Source organism: Anguilla anguilla, chromosome 14 (assembly GCF_013347855.1).
Source record: "Anguilla anguilla isolate fAngAng1 chromosome 14, fAngAng1.pri, whole genome shotgun sequence".
NCBI classification, from domain to species: domain Eukaryota; kingdom Metazoa; phylum Chordata; class Actinopteri; order Anguilliformes; family Anguillidae; genus Anguilla; species Anguilla anguilla.
In genome coordinates this window covers 13,879,694-13,898,401 of record NC_049214.1, presented here as the reverse complement: position 1 = coordinate 13,898,401, position 18,708 = coordinate 13,879,694, and the positions used below count along the sequence as shown (strand labels likewise).

Sequence of the window (18,708 nt, the reverse complement as noted above, 5' to 3'; positions counted from 1 at the left end):
CCTTCTTACTGGGGAGGAGATCCTGTGTCAGTACTGATCCTGGATCAGTGCTGTTTGAGCTGTTCCTGATCTTACAGGAACTGCTCAGACTGTCTTGGTACTGATGTTCTATCAGTCACAGATGTTTTTTCAGACTGGACAGATGAATCACAAGCAAAATGGACTGGGATGGACATAGCACTGGGATCAGTTTGCACCATTCCATGTCTGATTAGAAGTACATCTGACTGCAATGCAAAGTGGGAGCTGCCTGCTGCCGCCATACACTCTGAGTGCACTAACCTGCCTCCAACAAGACCTGGAAGGGATCTAACTGCTGTTCTCACCCCAGCAGTAAGTCAGGTGTTGAAGAGAGAGAGAGGTACCTAGTGAGCAAAAGCTGGAATCTAGACATCTAGAGGGGTGGAAATCTAGGTTGACATTCATGGAGTAGGTTAAGCCCAATGCAGGTTTTACCCAGACATAGCCTGGCTACATCCTAGTTGGCGAGAAAACTTTTCAACTAAATGTAGCCGGGTTTTCATCTGAATGCCTAGATGCCGTTTTACCAACTTTTCACCACAAAAATGTTCACCGGGGAAGCAAAAGTAGACTAGGAAACGAGGGGTTCACAGAGTGTCAGCTGAGCATCATGGGGGAGAGGGATATGACGGGCAACCAAAACCAGTAAAAAGATGTCGGCATAGGAAACGCACCTTCTCTATCTCGTACTCGGTCACGTCGTGGACCGACCCGTCTGTTTCCAGTCGAACCCGCGCCCGCCCCTCTGGCAAATCAGGAGTGCCCTCATCTGGCTTCAGCTGTGTGGCTGTGACAAAAACCATTGGAGGTATGGTAATTACCAAATGTGAACACAGCTATCGTTTGCTGTTTATGATGGAAATGCATTTCACAGGCTGGGAAAGGTCAGCTATCACTAACAATCGAATCCTGCATGCATAAAAATGCACTTCGGCAACTTTTTCACAAAAACATGAAAGGTAATGTTATATTGGTATTTTATTTTGTCCAGTATTTCTGTTGTGAACAAATGCCTTATGCGTTGGTGGATCAGATATTGGACAATGGGCTTCAAAGAGATTACATTATGGCAATTTGTTTTACCCATGTGCAGCAGCCAAGTATCTTATGTATTTTTACAGTATAGACATTTAATTTCCAAACTAGGAGAGCTCTTCACTCCCAAGGACCTGTGTAGTAACTTTGATATTGGAATTTCTTTGAGTGTAGATTACATGGTTATAGGAAATGGTTTCAACCAAAAATTGAATTGAATTAAGTGTTATTGATTTATTAATTTGATAATTCATTGATTTATTTTATTTCATTTACTTCTCTAAATAATCAAGTAACATAGACTATACACATACACCCTGGAGGCATATTGTCATGGTAAAACCGTATAGTTTACACTAATAAATGACATAAATATAAAAACTCTGGATAGTGACCTGTCCCTTTAAAGACCAAATTAGCACAGCACCGGGTTCTTTAGAGGCCAGCCTCTGGCATGTAAACCTTCATTATGCAGCATGCAATTCCAGATTTACAGTATGAATCGCCAAATGCTGGCTGCAGTGGAGCTAAAGGACACTTTGGGAAAACCTAAAGTGATTTAACTAAGCGGTCAGAAATTGTATACCTAATCATTTTAAGGACAAGAAGACAGGTGGCAAAAAAATGCACATGCATCATCTTACCGCAATGTACAAAACAATGGGCAACTCGCTTAATAACCTCACGGAGATAGATTCAGTAGATGACTATGGCCAAGCGGCCTCACTAAGAATGACATGTAACTTTGCCCTTCATGGCAAACAGTTGTCAGGTTTTAAAGCTCAAGTTAACACCATTCAAGGACTTAAGCAGATAACAATGATTTTATTAGGAGTTAAGGCCCTGGAGGGAGGGGTGTTTGGGGGATAACCACCCACTATTATTGCACCCATTATAATTCTCGAATCTGAGAAAACAGAAAAAAAAAACTTCTGAAATCAACATCACTGACGGAAAACCATTTGATCCACCAATGCATGGATCAAAATAATACATAAATAATCCTGACACAAAAAGGTTTTGAATATCGCGATACATTAATAACTCATAAAATATGTCTCAAACTAGCCCACTGTTTTAACAAGTTATTGAGTGCTGACAGAAAATATTTCATCCTTGTTTCATCCGAAGCATTGGACCTTTCAAAATGTCAGTCCTCTGTCCAGAAAGATTACTGCTACGCCCTGCTGCGTCCTACTCTGTTTAATTGGGATTACAAGTCTGCTTTAACAAAGCATCCACCCTGTGTGTACATGAAACAGGTATCTAAAGTTCCATTTTACTGTTTCTACTTTAGCTTCTGCTTGGTTTCTAATCCTCATCAGCGATGCCAGGCCTCTCTGCTTTTGAGTCTGTGACACGGTTGTTCAAGGCTGAATGGCCACAGACCAACTCCTTTGTGAAGAATCGCAAATGACATCATAATTGGCAGCCAACAAGCATTCCACTGCCCTTTTTCTTCTTCATGAATTTAATGCTGTACTAGAAAAGTCTGGCCAGGGCACCACCCCCTTGCTATTTTGTCACTTGGCTAGAAAGCCAGTTGTTCTGTGTCTCTGGCAACTGGTAGTGCTCATTTGGCTCCTGTCTTGTTTTCAGAGAATGCCCAAATAAATCTGCTACTCTTGGCAAGACTTCCAGTATTGGATTAATCACTGCAGGCCTTCCATATGGCTCAATAAAGGGTCTCCCTCTTCTGCCCCTAATAATCAGTCAAAGACAGACTGTAGGTTTATACTCCCAAATGATTTGCATATTGACCAGTGACCAAATATGTTAACAAATGGATGGATGGACAATATCTGCACTCATATCTTCCCTCGTAATTTGGGGATGTGACTATGCAGTTAGTCTTCTTAAAACATGGCTTTCAGCAGAACTGTTTAGTGCTACGCAATCCACCAAAGCAACTGTTATCTGACCATTCATCCAGAGCAAAAAGTTTATGGCTGACATTCAAATCTGGATAAACAAACTTTTTCCCTGCTGAATTCTGACAAGACACAAGTGTTGAAAATTAGAACTATACGATGTGCTGAAAAAATAAGATTTTACCTTTGATCATATAATGCCCAGATTAAATGCTGAATTTAAAAAATGAAGAAAACACAGCACTGTTAGTTCTAATCTGTTATGAAGGTCATACTAAAATGCCTACCAAAAAAGCTTGTAGCAATCATTTTATGTATATGGAAGATAGGATCACTTCCTTTGTTCAAAGACACAGAGAAGGTCATGTGTGTTTTCATGCAATCTAGATTAGACTATGGGAAGACAACTTCTTATCAGTTGTCACCAGACAAGCATTGCTACTGCAACCCACTTGCAAGAACTTATCAAAGAAAGCATATTACCCACTTCCTCATCACTATAGGGCTCTGGAGTATATAAATACATAGTGCACACACAAATATATTATTAAAATGAAAGGTAGTAAGATTAGATTATTTCAAAGTGGCACTCTCCAGAGTCACGGTGTCCTATTTGTTGAAGCTATTGTTGAGGCTATTGAGGCTACATTGTGATTGACAACCTTGCACCTTAGCAGTGACGTAGGAAACGGGGGGACAGGAGGCACATATAGCTATTGATAGATTTTCTGAAGCTGGAATGCGCTGTAATGTTTGCCGAAAGCATCGAAGCCGGGTTAACAGAGGCACGGCCCAGTGTCTGATTTGGCGGACTTCATTTCATTTATTTCCAGTATTCCTTCATTCAAAAAGGCACCACCAAACCAGTACAGAAACGGACCCAGTCCCAACGTTTCATCTGGCACAAAGTATCATATTACTACGTCTGACGCATGTACACCTCACATATTTACATAATGTCACACTGAACAGCATTTCAATGATGCGGTGGAGTCTTTTTTTTGTCACCAAATATTTTTCTTTCTTTATTCTTTGAGAGTGAATGTTGGGTAGGGAGAAATGGGAATTCAAATACTTTTTTGTATATGTGTTATGTTTTTGGAATGTTTTCCTATGCCTGCACATAAACTAAGTGAAAAAGAATGTCCTCTTGAAGACAAACTATCTATTTTATCAGTCTGTCTTTTCAGATAACGGCTTATTCTCAGATAATGTAAATAAATATGTTTTGATAGATTTGATTGATTCTTTATGTGATTGTTGAGGGTTTGGATGGATGAAGAGGCGGATGGGTGGAGAGGTGGAGGGGAGGAGGTGTTGAGGTGTAGAGTAGCTCCTCAACCTTGTTTAGTTGGCATGCCTTATCTGCACCCCAACACTCGATATAAGACACATTTATTATGCATGCATTTAGTTGTGTGTCTAAAAACAGAATGTGTGTGATGTATTTAATTCACATTAGCAGAGGGTTAAATATGGTTTAATGAAACTGATTACACGTGATACTTAAATTCTTGTGCCGTCTTGAGGGTGTCTACTGTTAGCCTATGACTGACTAGGAGATACCTGTATAATAAACAACAAAGCCAGCTCTTGCAGGTGAGAATGGATGAGGCTAGCATGTGTCTGCATCTTTAATGCCCATAGCTGGCTCTGGTGGAACCAATGAACTTTTCCACCAACTATAATATTTATTGTGGGGGAGCGGGTGGGAGTAGGGGCTGGGGAGCAAATGTGTCGCCCCCCCCACCAATGTCAAACCCACTCCTATGCCCCTGCAACTTACTAAAACACAGAGAAACACAGACCCTTGCCTCTCAGACTCACCGAGAGTGAAGCCGTCCTTGTGCACATACCACACGGTCCCGGCTTCGTACCACACATCTCTCACAGGCTGGAGAGGAAAGAGAAGAGCACAGGTCACGACTCTCTCCCGCCATGGCGCCTACGAGGTGGATCCACCTCCTCTTCACTTCCCATCTTCCACCGTAGGCCCTTTGAGAAAACCTGGACTAAGCACTTACCTACCCTAAATACAATTAAAGCATGCCTAACCCTTACTTACCCTAGCCTGACTGTAATTACCCTATAAAAAACAAAGTTTCACAAATTGTCTCTGCAGTTTTTACTGGGTAATACATGAATGCATAGCTACTGTATCTTATTCTAAAGTTCCAAGCATTTTTGTAGGCTGTTCTGGATAACAGCATCTGCCGAAAGATGTAAATAAATATTGGAGTGTAATGAAAAGGCTGGGGGAGAAAAGTGGAAAAAATAAGTGGAACAGAGAAAATAGAAGAAAAGGAACGCTATGAAAAACATAAGTGGTCAAACAGGACATTCGGCTCAAACTCAGATACTAGATGGCTGCAGTGTCTGCTGTTTTTTCAGTAAGCTGCACGGTTGCTGGTTTCTGTTTTAACCTTAAACATTGAAACCAATTTAGACCCAAGGAACTAGGGGAGGTCAGATAGCTACAATCAACCGATCAAATAAGTGTTGAGTGACAACAAAAAATCACCCTGTAGCTCTCCAGGACCAGGGTTACTGACCGCATACACACACCTGGTTTCCAAAGCCTAAATTAGCTACTGATTGACAGGAAACCACCAAAACCTCTTGGTCCCTCCAGGACTGAAATGTGTTTGTGTATTTGAATGGTATGTGTGTTGTGTGTGTGTTTATATGTGTATATAATGTTAAGCATGTGTGTGTGTGTACCATATATCTCCTGTGGTCTCATTAATGTGTGAGCTCTGGGAACAGAAAGGTGCAGTGAAGTATGAGGGCGACTCCATTGGCCCCACCTCATTCTTCTGCTCAGTCACTCTGCAGTCTGCAAGCTGTCCCTCTGGCTCTTGCCTCTGCTCCTTCACCGATTTCTCCTCTTCCTTTCCCTCCTGTTCTACCTGCTTGGCTTTCACCTCCTGCACCTCCGGCGTTTTGGCCACCTGCTTGGCTTTCTCCTCCTGCATTTTGGCCACCTGCTTGGCTTTCTCCTCCTGCACCTCCTGCATTTTGGCCACCTGCTTGGCTTTCTCCTCCTGCACCTCCTGCATTTTGGCCACCTGCTTGGCTTTCTCCTCCTGCACCTCCTGCATTTTGGCCACCTGCTTGGCTTTCTCCTCCTGCACCTCCTGCATTTTGGCCACCTGCTTGGCTTTCTCCTCCTGCGCCCCTGGTGTTTCTGCTTCCTGGATGGTGCCGTCCATTTTGTCGGTGGTCTCCTGCCACGAAGGCGGCGTTTGTTCCCGCGACTGCTGATCTTCTGTGCGTTTGCTTTCGGCCCTCTGCAACACTATCTGTCGTTTCTTCTCTGCCAGCGGCATGTGACGACCCTGCTCTCCGTTGACCAATTGCTCGGCCCGCAGGGCCATCTCCGCCTCCAGGATGGGCGGAGTCTCGTCAGGAAGCAGAAACTGCTGGACAAGGTTGTCGCTCAGCTTGCTGGGCTGTGGAACGGCATGTAAAGTGTAGACCAGGTCAGTGAAAGTACACACGTGCACACACACACACACTCATGCAGACCACACAGTTACCCACAATTCCCAAGCCCCCCTTGCCCTTTCTCACCACTCTCTCCTCTTTGATCTCTGGCTCTTTTTGCCGCTTCTCCTTCTCGGTCTCCCTCACCAGCTGCTTGAGGAAGCCCCCGGGGACCGCAGAGAGGGGTGGGGGTGGCTGAGCAGGTGAAGCAGGCTTCTTCTCCTCCTTGATCTGTACAAAGAAACCCCGGGGGACACAGTAAGACTGACTGACTCAGTCAGTGACACTGACCAAGACGCAGGGCAGGTCAGACAGACACAGACCAGAAGTGGGAAGTCCAGCCAGGGGTCAGAAAGTAAAAATCCTGCCATGTGTTTCTTCCACTCATGACCTCAGCCAGCTGATTTCACTCATTAGTTCTACCTCCTTGTTGAAGAATTGAACTAATTAGCAAATCAAGGTGACTGTAACAAAATACTGAGCAGAACTTTTACTTTCTGAAATTGGATTTTCCACCTTTGACACTGACAGACACTGAGACACAGAATGCAACACCTTATTATTAAAAACTTCAGCCATGCACACGCAGGTACACAGTTACAAAGCCATGCAAATACACACAAATGCACGCACGTACACATCTACAGATGCTCACACATGCACATGAACACGCACTCATGCGCACGGCGATGTTTGTGTCCACGTCAGGGATGGGTATCTCTCAGCAACAACGACAGCAGTTTCAGACACACTTTTTTCAGGTCTTAATTGGCAGTCTTCTTTAAGTCAGATGACCCATTTAGCCACTGTGTATGACTGATAGGAGTGTAACTGTGCCCTTGAGGGCTGTTAGCCCAGCCTGAGGTCAGCACTGCCCCTCCTGACAGGAACAGCCTCAGCCTCTATTCTCAGCACAGGCAGTGCCGCCCTGTACGTGCCAGGGAGGCCATTTTTTTTTAAAGATGTCTACCAGAGAGCTGCTGGTCTTGATCTACAGTCACAGCCGGCTGTGCTTCATAGGCAGAGCAACCCAGGGGGTTTCACACAGTGGGGGTTGCACTCATCAGGCATTTTCCATAACCTCACTTTCTGGACGTCAGAATCCAGCTTCTTGCTGTATGAATCGTTTCCTGGGTGCTTATGATTATTGAAATCATTGCTGATATCATTCAGTACTAATGGGTATAAACTAGCTTTCCATCATGCAGTGCTCCACCCACCACTTGGAATTTAGAATGCTAATTCTCCAACCGCTATCACAGGCCGTATGCTAAGTTGTGGCAGTTCTGTATACAGATATACCCTGATAGCTATGCCCAGTGGTCTTTCAGAGTGAATGACCCTGGTGAGATCCTGCTGGGAGAAGTAGCATTTCAAAACCAAGATATGACCATATTAAATTGGATTATACTTCAATATATAAAAATATTATGATGAGTATATTTTTCCGCAGTGTCGTATATCTCAATATCTGACGATAAATTATATATTTACCCATATGTTGTGAAGTGTTGTAATATCTTGATAATATATTGAAATAAAATAGCGTATTTTCCATGTCCAAAACTGTGAGAGGCTCACACCACAGATTTGACAGTCCAAATGGAATTCCTGGATTGGAGAGCTCTCTGTGGTTCACACTCTGACCATTACGACTGTTCTAAATGGGGCTGGGCTGTTAAATGTGGCTTGACTGTCCCCTGTCTGTAAATGGGGTGCTCAGGAGGAGAAGGAGAGAGGTAACAGTGGAGAGGGCTATCCCGGTGGAAAGAAGCTTCCAGAACAGTGACTTCCATCCCCTCATAACCTGAATGATATCACAGTATTATTTCACCCTTCCCCCTGTGTGAGAATGACATGGCGATGGAGGAATCCTGCATTCGCTCACTCACCCCGTTAGAGAAGGCACATCAGACTCCAGTCACAGAAGGTCATGGTGTCTGGGGGCTTGTGTGGTTTCCTTTCTGTCATCAGCCAATTTAGGCCTTATAAACAAGGTGCATGGATTCTTTAGCCAGCCAGTTAATTCAATTTAGCAGGTTTTTGTAGTTTACTTTCAGTTAAATCAACAGCCACCGTGGGCCTTGGAAGCAACTTGTATGGACTCTTTAGCCAATCAATGCCTTAAATTAATGGAAGTGCTGAAACACACCAAGAACCAGCAGACACTGTGTCTTTCCAGGTTTGGAGTCTCACAGGAGGACGGGAAACACTTTTGAATGTCCAAACTTTAAGATGTTGAGCGGCAGGGGGAGGGGGGAGAGGGGGGAGGGGGGGTGGGTGGTGGAGGTGTAAATATGGACAGAGTCGACAGGACAGTGGGTCAGGCATTGTGTGGACAAAGTGAATGAGAGTGGAGAATGATGTGGACCGCTGGCGCGGAGTGGACACAAACATTTCCATGAGGGACTTGCCCCTCCCAGAGAATGACAGACATAAAAAGTGATGAAACAAAATGGAGGATGCACACAGACATGCAGACACACAAGTTAGCAAGTGCTTTTTTTCTAAGGAAATGCAGCAACAGCAGTGGGTTTACCCTGACAGAGATCAGTGTAAGTGATATTGCGTGATATAGTTTCTGTTGACACGCCTTTAAACTGGCCTTCAATCGCACTGTCCAATCACAAATACCAAAAACCAAAGTGGCTTGATGGAGAATTGTGATTGGACTGTTTAGAAACGGTCCACTTACTGTATACTGGCAGCTGAAAATGCACAGGTCACAAAAACTGGGATTTTATTATTTTTGTGGCAACTGACCCCAGTCAAAACCCAAAGCTGAAATATTGTATTTTACGCTAATTCAGTTACATTAAAAGTAACTGTTTTTTCCATAATATGCCAGCGCACAATAATAACACTGTAAATGTATGTTGTTCATTCAAAATCGTTTTAATTATAACACTTTTAATTGAAGCAGGATGAAATAATGGGATTGGCGAGATTACATTAACTACAAATAATGTTTTGGCTTTTTGAGCAGAACTAATTTTTGCTACGCAGGCTAATAATATTTAATAAAAATATGAGCAAATTCTGTTTTAATTTACTCATGTTGAGCAAGCTAGCTGGAGCATGACTTTTCATTCAAATGAAGCACTTTCTCTTTGAATCTCGCAATGCAACCCTTGGCTGCGTAAATTTTATGATCAATAAACAACACAAATGTAAGATGCTAAAAGACAGTTGGCTCCATGAAACTTGAGTAATTATTTTATTGTGGTTCAAGCCTGGGTCAGTAATCCAGCCCATTGTACAGTAATATAAAAAAAGACCTAAGAATATCTATTTACAGAATGCCGTGTATTTTTTCCTGCATCTCGGCTCCTGCATTAACGCGAGCACTGAGTATGAAACCAGAATAATTCAGTGGGGCAAAATAACAGGTAGCTGAAAATTCATAAATGTATTAGTCTCAAATTTAGTGTGTTTTTTTTTTTTTTTTTGCGTTTCAGCAAATGGAGAAGCTCTGATGCTGTAGTCGTGCCGTTAGTTTCGACTGGGCCTAGACCCAAGCTTGCATATCGGCGAATACTCAGCCAAGGCGTTTCATGCATGCTGAGATTATGCACTGTGAATCTGACAGTGAAGGGTTTTTCAATCTGCGTCGCATCCAGCTGCGCATTACAAGCGAGAAAACAGGCGGCACATGGCACGACGCCGTTCTGCACCTCCCTTCTGCTCCCACAGCTTTAAGCGCGAGGAGAGCGCCATGGCAACCTGGCGCGAGGGAGGTCAGAGGGTCAAAGTTCAGCTACACGTGATTGTAGGAGGCGAGTGGATGGCGGTGGAGTGAAGCGACACACAGAAGCAGTGACACGCCGGACCTGGAGATGAAGAGAGAGAGATACACAGAGAGGGGAAATGATCGAGTGATGGAGAGGGGCGAGCAGAAAGACAATGTGGTGAGAGGGACACAGAGAGAAAATGGTGCTGCCTATGGTAAGTCAATGAGTGTCAGCCATCTTAAGAGTAGTTCCAAACCATGGGGTGTATAATAAATGTACTCCCAGGTGCACTCAGTCTATTAAATTTGTTTTCCTAATATTGCCATGTATTGTAACTAAGGGGAATACTCATCAGAAATTTAAACAAAATTTATAAAAATGCTTTACAACTGTACAGATCATTTTAGTCACTGAGCTACTTAAAGAGCTGAAATACAGTTTATTTCTTCCTGATTTTCTATGATTTTAGATAAACAAAGTAAAATTCTAACATATTACTTATTGCAACATGTAAAAACTTTCAGTAATAAATATTATTTTCAGTGGAAGCCAGCATTGGATACACATCAGACTCATTCTGGTTATGCAGAGGACAGAGGTGAGTCTAACTCAGATAAGTCAACTCACTGTCTTGATCACCAAAATTGTTACATAATAGCAAGTTTCCTGCATCCGCATCACCCCATTGAGACTGGGCATACATTCTCTGCTGCAATATTTTCTCTATGTGAAATTCCTTATGGGAAAATTCTGCTTTTTATTGTTTTCAAAATTACAATTTGACAAATATCAGCAATGTGAACAGCATATAAAAGCCAAACTATCAGGAAAACCTTTTTAGTGCCGCTTTGTACAGAAACCCCCATTTACAAATATAAGACATTTTTAATCATATTTCATTTAATATCATCTTTTATAAGAAAATGTCATCATGAGTTCATTCTTCAACAAAATAGAGATAATGAAAAAAAATGCAGTGATTTCTGTAAAAACTTGTAAATGATACACAATTGAAATACAGTTTTGTCTTGATGTCAGCAACAATGATCAAATAACTTTCCTTAAATTTTTTTTTTAAAAATCTGTCTTTTACAGGTAGATAATGATGTGATCACATGAGCAGCACTTTTACAGGCAGGGTTGGGTTTACAGTAACTTCAGCTGTGCTGTTACAGGAGCAGAAGGACACAGCTGCGTTTAACTTCAGGTGTGATGTCACAGGAGGGGCTGGGTTTAAAATTCAGCTGTGCTGTTACAGGAGCAGAAGGACACAGCTGTGTTTAACTTCAGGTGTGATGTCACAGGAGGGGCTGGGTTTAAAATTCAGCTGTGCTGTTACAGGAGCAGAAGGACACAGCTGCGTTTAACTTCAGGTGTGATGTCACAGGAGGGGCTGGGTTTAAACTTCAGCTGTGTTGTCTGTTCGCTGCGCTAGTTTCCAAAGTGTGGCAAATCATTTTCAGGGAAACCTTTACGGGAAATCGATCGTTTCCAAGCAGTAACTTGGTCAATTTACAGACATTTTAAAAAGAGTCATACAAATAGCTTGCACACATAAAAAGTGTGAAAAGTTTTTTCTTTGTATTCCAAGCTACTTGAAGTCTCAGGGCTGAAACATCTGTGATTATTGCAAATTGATACGGGTTACTTTTTATTTTTCTTATAATTTGAGACAAGTTGCTTGTAGTATGTATGCTGCAAATAGAACATATCAGTCTAGTGCCTTGGCACACAAAAAGAAAATGTTTCAGAGTTATGCTTCAGAGTATACATAAGGCATTTAAGGCCAGGGCCCTGACTTTGTGCCAGACCATTTGAATAGTTCCCCTGGGTATCCTGCCACATAAAAAAAACTGATAAAACATGTAAGGTTGAATCCTTCGAAGAAAACTTTTACCTTTGTTGAAGGTTTTATTTTTTCCCCCCACAAAGTTTACTGTAAACATCCAGGGTGAATACAAATTAAACTTGGTCCACCCCGAGGTAAGCATGCAGTTCGGAAGGGCAAACTTTTTTTTTTCCCCAACACAATTATTCATTAATTAGCCAGAATCCTGAACAGACGAATAGTTTGGGCTTTAAATCTCTGGTATCTGGAGCAAGGTCAAGCTGTGCTAGGGAACAATAAGACATGGAACATGATGCCACATCACTAACTGACACCCTGAGGAGAAGGAGGAAGTGAAACTCTAAAAAAACAAAAAACAGACACCCAGGTCTCTCTGCACCCTCCCTTCCTGCACAGCTCTCCCGAATTACTCATTCAGACCTGGAATGAGGGGGAGGGGGCTGGGAGGGGCACGTTCAAACCCCAAAGGGGGATTACCCCCTACTCATCAGCGCGGCACCCTTTACCAGTTCAGAGTGCACACAAACATTCGTCCTCTGGAGTCTGCGCTTAAAACCCGGAAGCTTCTGTTCACCGTGCGGCCCGCTGGCTGACAGGTCGTGCCTCACGTGCAGCTGGCGCAGGCAGACTGCGGGCGCGGTGTGAGGCGGGGTGATGAGGCAGGGACGTCCCCTGCCGGCTGCGACCTTCCTTCCCCCAGGGGTGCCACAGCAGGGGGTCTGCACCCACGGTCCCGCAGAGCCGCAGGGTCCGCTGGTTCCTGTTGTTACTTGTCACTTAATTGATCAATTAAAGCAGCTGATTGCACAGCTAACTCGCTTCACCTGGCTTCTTGGGTCTGAATTGTTTGCTGATATCAAGACTAAGGCAAAAAACCAGCGGACCCAGCGGCTGTCCTGGACCAGGAATGAAGATCACTCTGCTATAGCCAGTAGTTCTCAGCCAGGACCCAATACCTGCAATGTGTGCCAATCAGCATCTCCAGCAAGTTATTTATATTTGTGTCTAATATCCTAAGCACATTAGTAATAGACAGGCTTTCAGCTTTATTGATAGAGTAATTAACTCTTCAGTGGGGCCCGGAACAATTAATTGAACAACTAATTAAACTTAATTGAGACTGCTGCTGCTAATATAGTGAAATGACATCTATTAAAATATATACCGAACAAACAACTCCAGCTTTCCATTAGCGCAAACAAGCTGCCAAGTGCACTTCTCTCACACAGAGATTTAATAACAGGTGTTTCATCACGGAGATATAAATGATAGCAGCTCAATCCACCCTGAATAAAGCAGGGCTCGGCTGGAATAAAGAACAGACGGCATCATGTCTGGATGATCAGCTGGGTATGTAGGGGGACGTGAACCCAGACCACCAGGGGCCCTGTGCCGGGTTAATCAGGACATGGCCAGAATGATGGGTCTCCAGGACCAAGGCTGGGGAACGCTGCTTTATACCAAGTTTTTCCAAACTTTCTAAATCTCAAAGCCCCCCTAGTATATCCACTCTGTGGCTCAGGTCCCCTCAGCATAATCAAAGGCTTAACATTTTGACACCATTATCTAACACCCACTACACACAAGGTTGTATGCCATTATATTGTGGCTCTATACAAGACATGCAGCCACTGGATGAGTAACTATATAAATGTTTTTTTTTTTTTTACACTTTGGCATTTATCAGATGTACTTATCAAGAGCAATTAATGCAAACCCATTTACATAGGTGAATATTCTACTGAAGCTATTCAGGTACCTTGCTCAAGGGTATAAGGGTAGTATACCAGCCGAGCCAAGCATCTGCCTAGGTAAGATCTAGTGTAATGAAAGGAAATGACCTCCTGAGCCTGTTGGAGGAACAGGATAAAGGCTCTGGGCATGACATAAAAGCAGGGCAGTTGACACTGTCAACAATAAGGGCTCCACACCTTTCTTCCACAAGTCTGGATACCTAAGCAAATATAATGACATCACAGAGGGGAAAGGGCCTCTCTGATTGGAAGAAGTCTGTCATGTGATGCATGTGAGACAGCAGGACAGTGACCTGAGAGTGATGTTCTTTAAGGTCTGTGTTTGTTCCTCATCGCGTGTGTGTGTGTATGCGTGTTTGAGAACTACTATTGCACCACCGCAGATTGCAAAATCAACCATGCGCGCCATCACCTCTTCTTTGGACCCCACACTCGTGTTTTAGTTGGCACTGAGGATCCACCACACCAGAGCGGCACCAACAGCTTCTGACCAAACAGCCGTGCTGTCAGGCCTCACTGACAGCGCCCGCACACCCACGAAACACCCGGCCAGTACAAAGCATGAATCACCAGCTCTGTCACAAACGTGTGACAGCCATCCTGCCTGCCATTCCTCTCTGCCTACCTCCAAAAGCACCATGGAAGTAAGTTTTATGACTTTACCCTTGACCCTGTGCGAACGGTAAGAAATTAGTAAGATATTTGTGATTGTTTTGTATTTAAATACAAGTTAAATAAAACCAAACAGTCAATTTATGAATGATTTTAGGACTTGAAATCTGCTCCAGGGATATGTGTGAACCTGCTGTATTTCTATGATCAAATACAAGAAATCAAATCAACAACCAACCAAACAAACCAACCAACAACCAAAAAATCACTGAGGCCTTTAGAAAACTGTACTGGCCAAACCATGCCCTACACCATGGATACTCAAACATGGCCCACAAATTCAAATCTGGTCCTGGTTTTCAGATCTCCTTGGTAATTAACAGGACAATCAGTGCTACTGATTGGCTGGACCAGGGGTGCCCAATATGTCAATCATAATCAACCAGTCAATCGTCAAGGTCATGCTGGCAGACCGCGTGACATGACATGACATTGACATGAAATGTGGTCAAACTGCTTCTTCTGAGAACATCGGTACACTAACACACGCATGATATAGCCTAGACACGATTGTGCATGGTCAAATAAATGTCCAATATTATATGATAGTAACATGATAACTTTGCCAATGCATTTTATATGGGGCAGAGACACAATATGATGGTGACACAATAAATCTGGTCCATTTTAGGCAGGGAATTTCATTTTCAATATCTGACAGATAGGCCAATGTTGGAAATATAAAGCTGGGATTTTGTCCAGATATGATACTGGTCTAATAATTTAACTTCCATGCCAATACAGGTTTCTATATAATTTGACATACATTTTTATTTGATGGTAAAGAATGCATTTTACATTGCGCAGGGCAATTGTGGTGATAAATCTTGTAGAGATTGTAGACAGGAAATTTTGCTTTCAATAGCCGAAATAGTTAGATTTACTTCATAAAATCATAGAGTAGTTGCATGCAATTACGTAGCAATACGTCTTAAGCTGAATCAGTTCCCTCTCCCCCCATACACGGTCAACCCTATAAGAATCAATATTGCATTGTGCTGGTCATTGAAAGGGTAGATTGCAAGCCAAAAAAAAGTGTAGGCACCCCTGTGCTAGACTGTAATTCCCAGGTAAAGGGAGGATGGGAGACCAGCAGTTCTCAGCTCTCAAAGCCTGTGATTTGAGTAGCAGGGCCATACCCCCGTCACTCCCAGGATACGGCTGCAGCACAACTCCCTGGCCCAAGGACTCGATGCCTATGGAAGCAGCACAGAGCCAGCGCATGGACTCAAGACCAGGAGATGTGGGTCCTACTGGGCCACTGAGTAAACTCTAGTGCAAATGCACCAACTCGCAGCACTCAATGAGTTCTGCTTCGAGAAGCATCTGCATTACTGCCTGCATAATGAGGGTTGTTTTACTCGGGTGCATTTATGTCGTTTCCTGAGAAATGTAATCAAGATGTTTGTCTCCAAGCGCTCAAAGCTGGAGAAATTAGTTGCCTTTCACAGATTACAGAAGCTCAGATACAGTAGCTTCCTTCTCAGTGTGAACAAACTCTACCCCAGAAAACAAATCCCTCATTGAAACAAAAAACAACAAATCCAACATCTCTGTAGAACCTATCAGCAGAACTGCAGGGGGTTTATGACCTTGGACACAGCTGGTATAACAGTGATGTCACCAGTGATGTCCCAATTTCCTGAGAAAAGGTGACATTTGGAGAAGTGGGGGTGGGGTAACACATCTTGCCTGTTGACAGCACCTCACACACATTTAACTGCAGACAATCGACGATGAATTGGCAGAAAAGTGCGACGGCGCTCGTACGTGCGGTGATGGTGATTTACACAAGCGCCCTGCTGAATGCACAGCCCTTCCCTCCAGCACACTGAGCAACGCAGTCCTTTTTCAGCAGCTTCTTTGTGACCTGAAAATTCTAAACTTTCACCTCATTTGTAAAGCCACAATTCACCAAAGCTTTTGCACAGAGCCTCCCCCCCCCCCCCCCCCATCATGACACCAGCTCTTTAACACAAAGGACAAGATTCAGTGAATCTTGAATTTCAAAGATGGCTTTTTTCCAATGGTGATAAATAATATAAAAACGAGAGTCTTGTTGACATGTTCATATGCTGAAATATGTTCGGCTAGCATTTGGTAGCCATTTATTATTTACAGTGGAGCCATGTTGATTGGAACGATAAACAGACATCTCTACGATTAAGAAGATCTACGCCGACTATCATTATGATTACAGTACTGGGCAGGTCGGAACTGACTGAAACAACCCTGCCTGTTAAGCAACAGGGCCAATAGCGACAATTTACATTAAATAAACCACATTAAATATTCTGATTTAAACAATGACTAAAACCCTGGCCATGAACACACAAAAACATTAGGTCCTGCTTTTAACTACCGACATACGGCTACAAAGCATATAATAATAAGCCTTATAAATCTAACAAAATGATTGTCCCATGTCCTGTGATAACCAGTTGGCTGTATTTGACGTATGTTCAGTAGTGTTCGTTATGCATTATGTGGCACATAATAAGGTGTTACAAAGAGGCAAGAGCCATCTGAGTGCAGTAACCTCCCGTAAAAAGACGTAAATTGGAGAGATGGAACACTTTCAGCTGGATGACCTCATTTCCAACAAAGGAACCCGCGCGCCATTGACGAGGATCAGGCCGGTGGTGCCGTAGCAACGGGACTCTGCAACCATGCCTTTCCTGGCCCAAATAGGCTGCCCCAACAAAACAAATTACAGTAGCAAACAACCTCCCTCCCCTGCCGCCCCCCCCCCCCCCCCCCCTCCCCCATCAATCCACAGATGGGATGGAGGCTGTTGGGCCCGCTCAGATTACAGCTGTCAGCTCTGAGTCAGGCCAGGAACTGGCTGATATCCCCGTCCCAAGCCTTCCCCACTGGCCACAATGCTAAAACAAGAGCGCCCAACTATCTGCACATACAGCCTCTGGACAGCTTGGCTCCTCACCTCAGTCCAAAAGTGCCCCTTTCCCCTCTGTCAGGGATCACAACTGACAAAAAAGTAAGGAAATATAAACAGATAAAGGTAAAAGAAAGAGTTGGTGCTATAAATAACCAAACCTACCCACACTTGACGGAAACCTCGTTCCTTTAAAACAGGAGTCAAAATGTAAATGGAAAGACACAAACACACACACACAGCTCCTCTTACCTGTGGAGGCAAAAACTCCCAAATAAATGAGTGTATAGGGCTCCTTCTCCTTTTAGATCCTGTTGGGCCAGCAGCACACTCCCTCTCTCATACACACACGCACACAGAGCGAGAAGGACAGGGCAGAAGTCAGAAATAGAGTGACACACAAGCACACACACACAGATAAGCAGAGCAGCTGAGTTAACACTAGAGCATGCTATAAATATCCTAAAGAGGAGAGGGGAGGGGAGGGGGGTGATGGGGGACACTACCCTGTTTGGGAGCCGTTTAGGAGGGGGAGACGGAGAGAACGGGCAGAGAGAAGAGAGGGGCGACACAAGGGAAAAGAAAGGAATAAATAGACCGGAATGCTTTGGCGATGGGGATCGTACATTGAGGCGCACAACACATCTACTCGGGACTTAATTTACGGAAGGATTTATAGAGCGGGAAAAATAATCTGAAGAGAACGGTGGGGAAAGAGGGAGAGCAAGAGAGGGGGAAGAAGGGAGGGGGGAGAGAGGGAGGGAGGGAGAGTGGGGAGGGGTGAGAGAGAGATGGGGGAGAGAGGGAGGGAGAGTGGGGAGGGGTGAGAGAGAGATGGGGAGAGAGAGAGAGAGGGGGAAGAAGGGAGGGGGGAGAGAGGGAGAGTGGGGAGGGGGGAGAGAGAGATGGGGGAGAGAGGGAGGGAGAGTGGGGAGGGGTGAGAGAGAGATGGGGGAGAGAGAGAGAGAGGGGGAGTGGGGAGGGGGGAGAGAGAGATGGGGGAGAGAGGGAGGGAGGGTGGGGAGGGGTGAGAGAGAGAGAGATGGGGGAGAGGGGGAGTGGGGGAGAGAGAGATGGGGAGAGAGAGAGAGAGGGGGGGGAGTGGGGAGAGAGGGAGGGAGAGTGGGGAGGGGTGAGAGAGAGGGGGAGTGGGGGAGAGAGAGAGAGAGAGGGGGAGTGGGGGAGAGAGGAACAGGAATGCTTGCACAGGGCGAGTGAGAGAGCGATGGCGGAGGACTCGGGGCTGAAATGTCGGATTGAGGGGCGAGAGACCGAGCGCAAACACCAGCCATGTCACTCACACACACACACACACACACACACACACACACAGCCCGCACACTGCTACCCAACCCCTCAGCAGCAGCCCCTCTCCAAACACGCAGGAGCAGCA

General features: G+C 44.3%; 1 protein-coding gene across 6 annotated transcripts in view; it reads right to left on the bottom strand.

The window, feature by feature from the left end:
- Positions 1–17,744, bottom strand: part of LOC118213338 (unconventional myosin-XVIIIb-like) — a 54,428-nt gene extending 36,684 nt beyond the window's left edge. Inside the window, exons 1-7 of one of the 6 annotated variants that reach the window (XM_035392221.1) lie at positions 17,568–17,744; positions 10,092–10,243; positions 6,501–6,644; positions 5,954–6,379; positions 5,735–5,911; positions 4,755–4,821; positions 696–808 (exon numbers count right to left, since the gene is read on the bottom strand). In XM_035392221.1, coding sequence (XP_035248112.1) covers positions 696–808; positions 4,755–4,821; positions 5,735–5,911; positions 5,954–6,379; positions 6,501–6,644; positions 10,092–10,130 — 966 coding nt within the window. In that variant the 5' untranslated portion in view covers positions 10,131–10,243; positions 17,568–17,744. Of the gene's footprint in view, positions 1–695; positions 809–4,754; positions 4,822–5,734; positions 6,380–6,500; positions 6,645–10,091; positions 10,244–17,567 lie in introns of all 6 variants that reach the window. The other 5 variants (XM_035392223.1, XM_035392220.1, XM_035392222.1 and 2 more) reach the window with 5 other exon arrangements.
- Between the last annotated feature and the right edge of the window lie 964 nt (positions 17,745–18,708).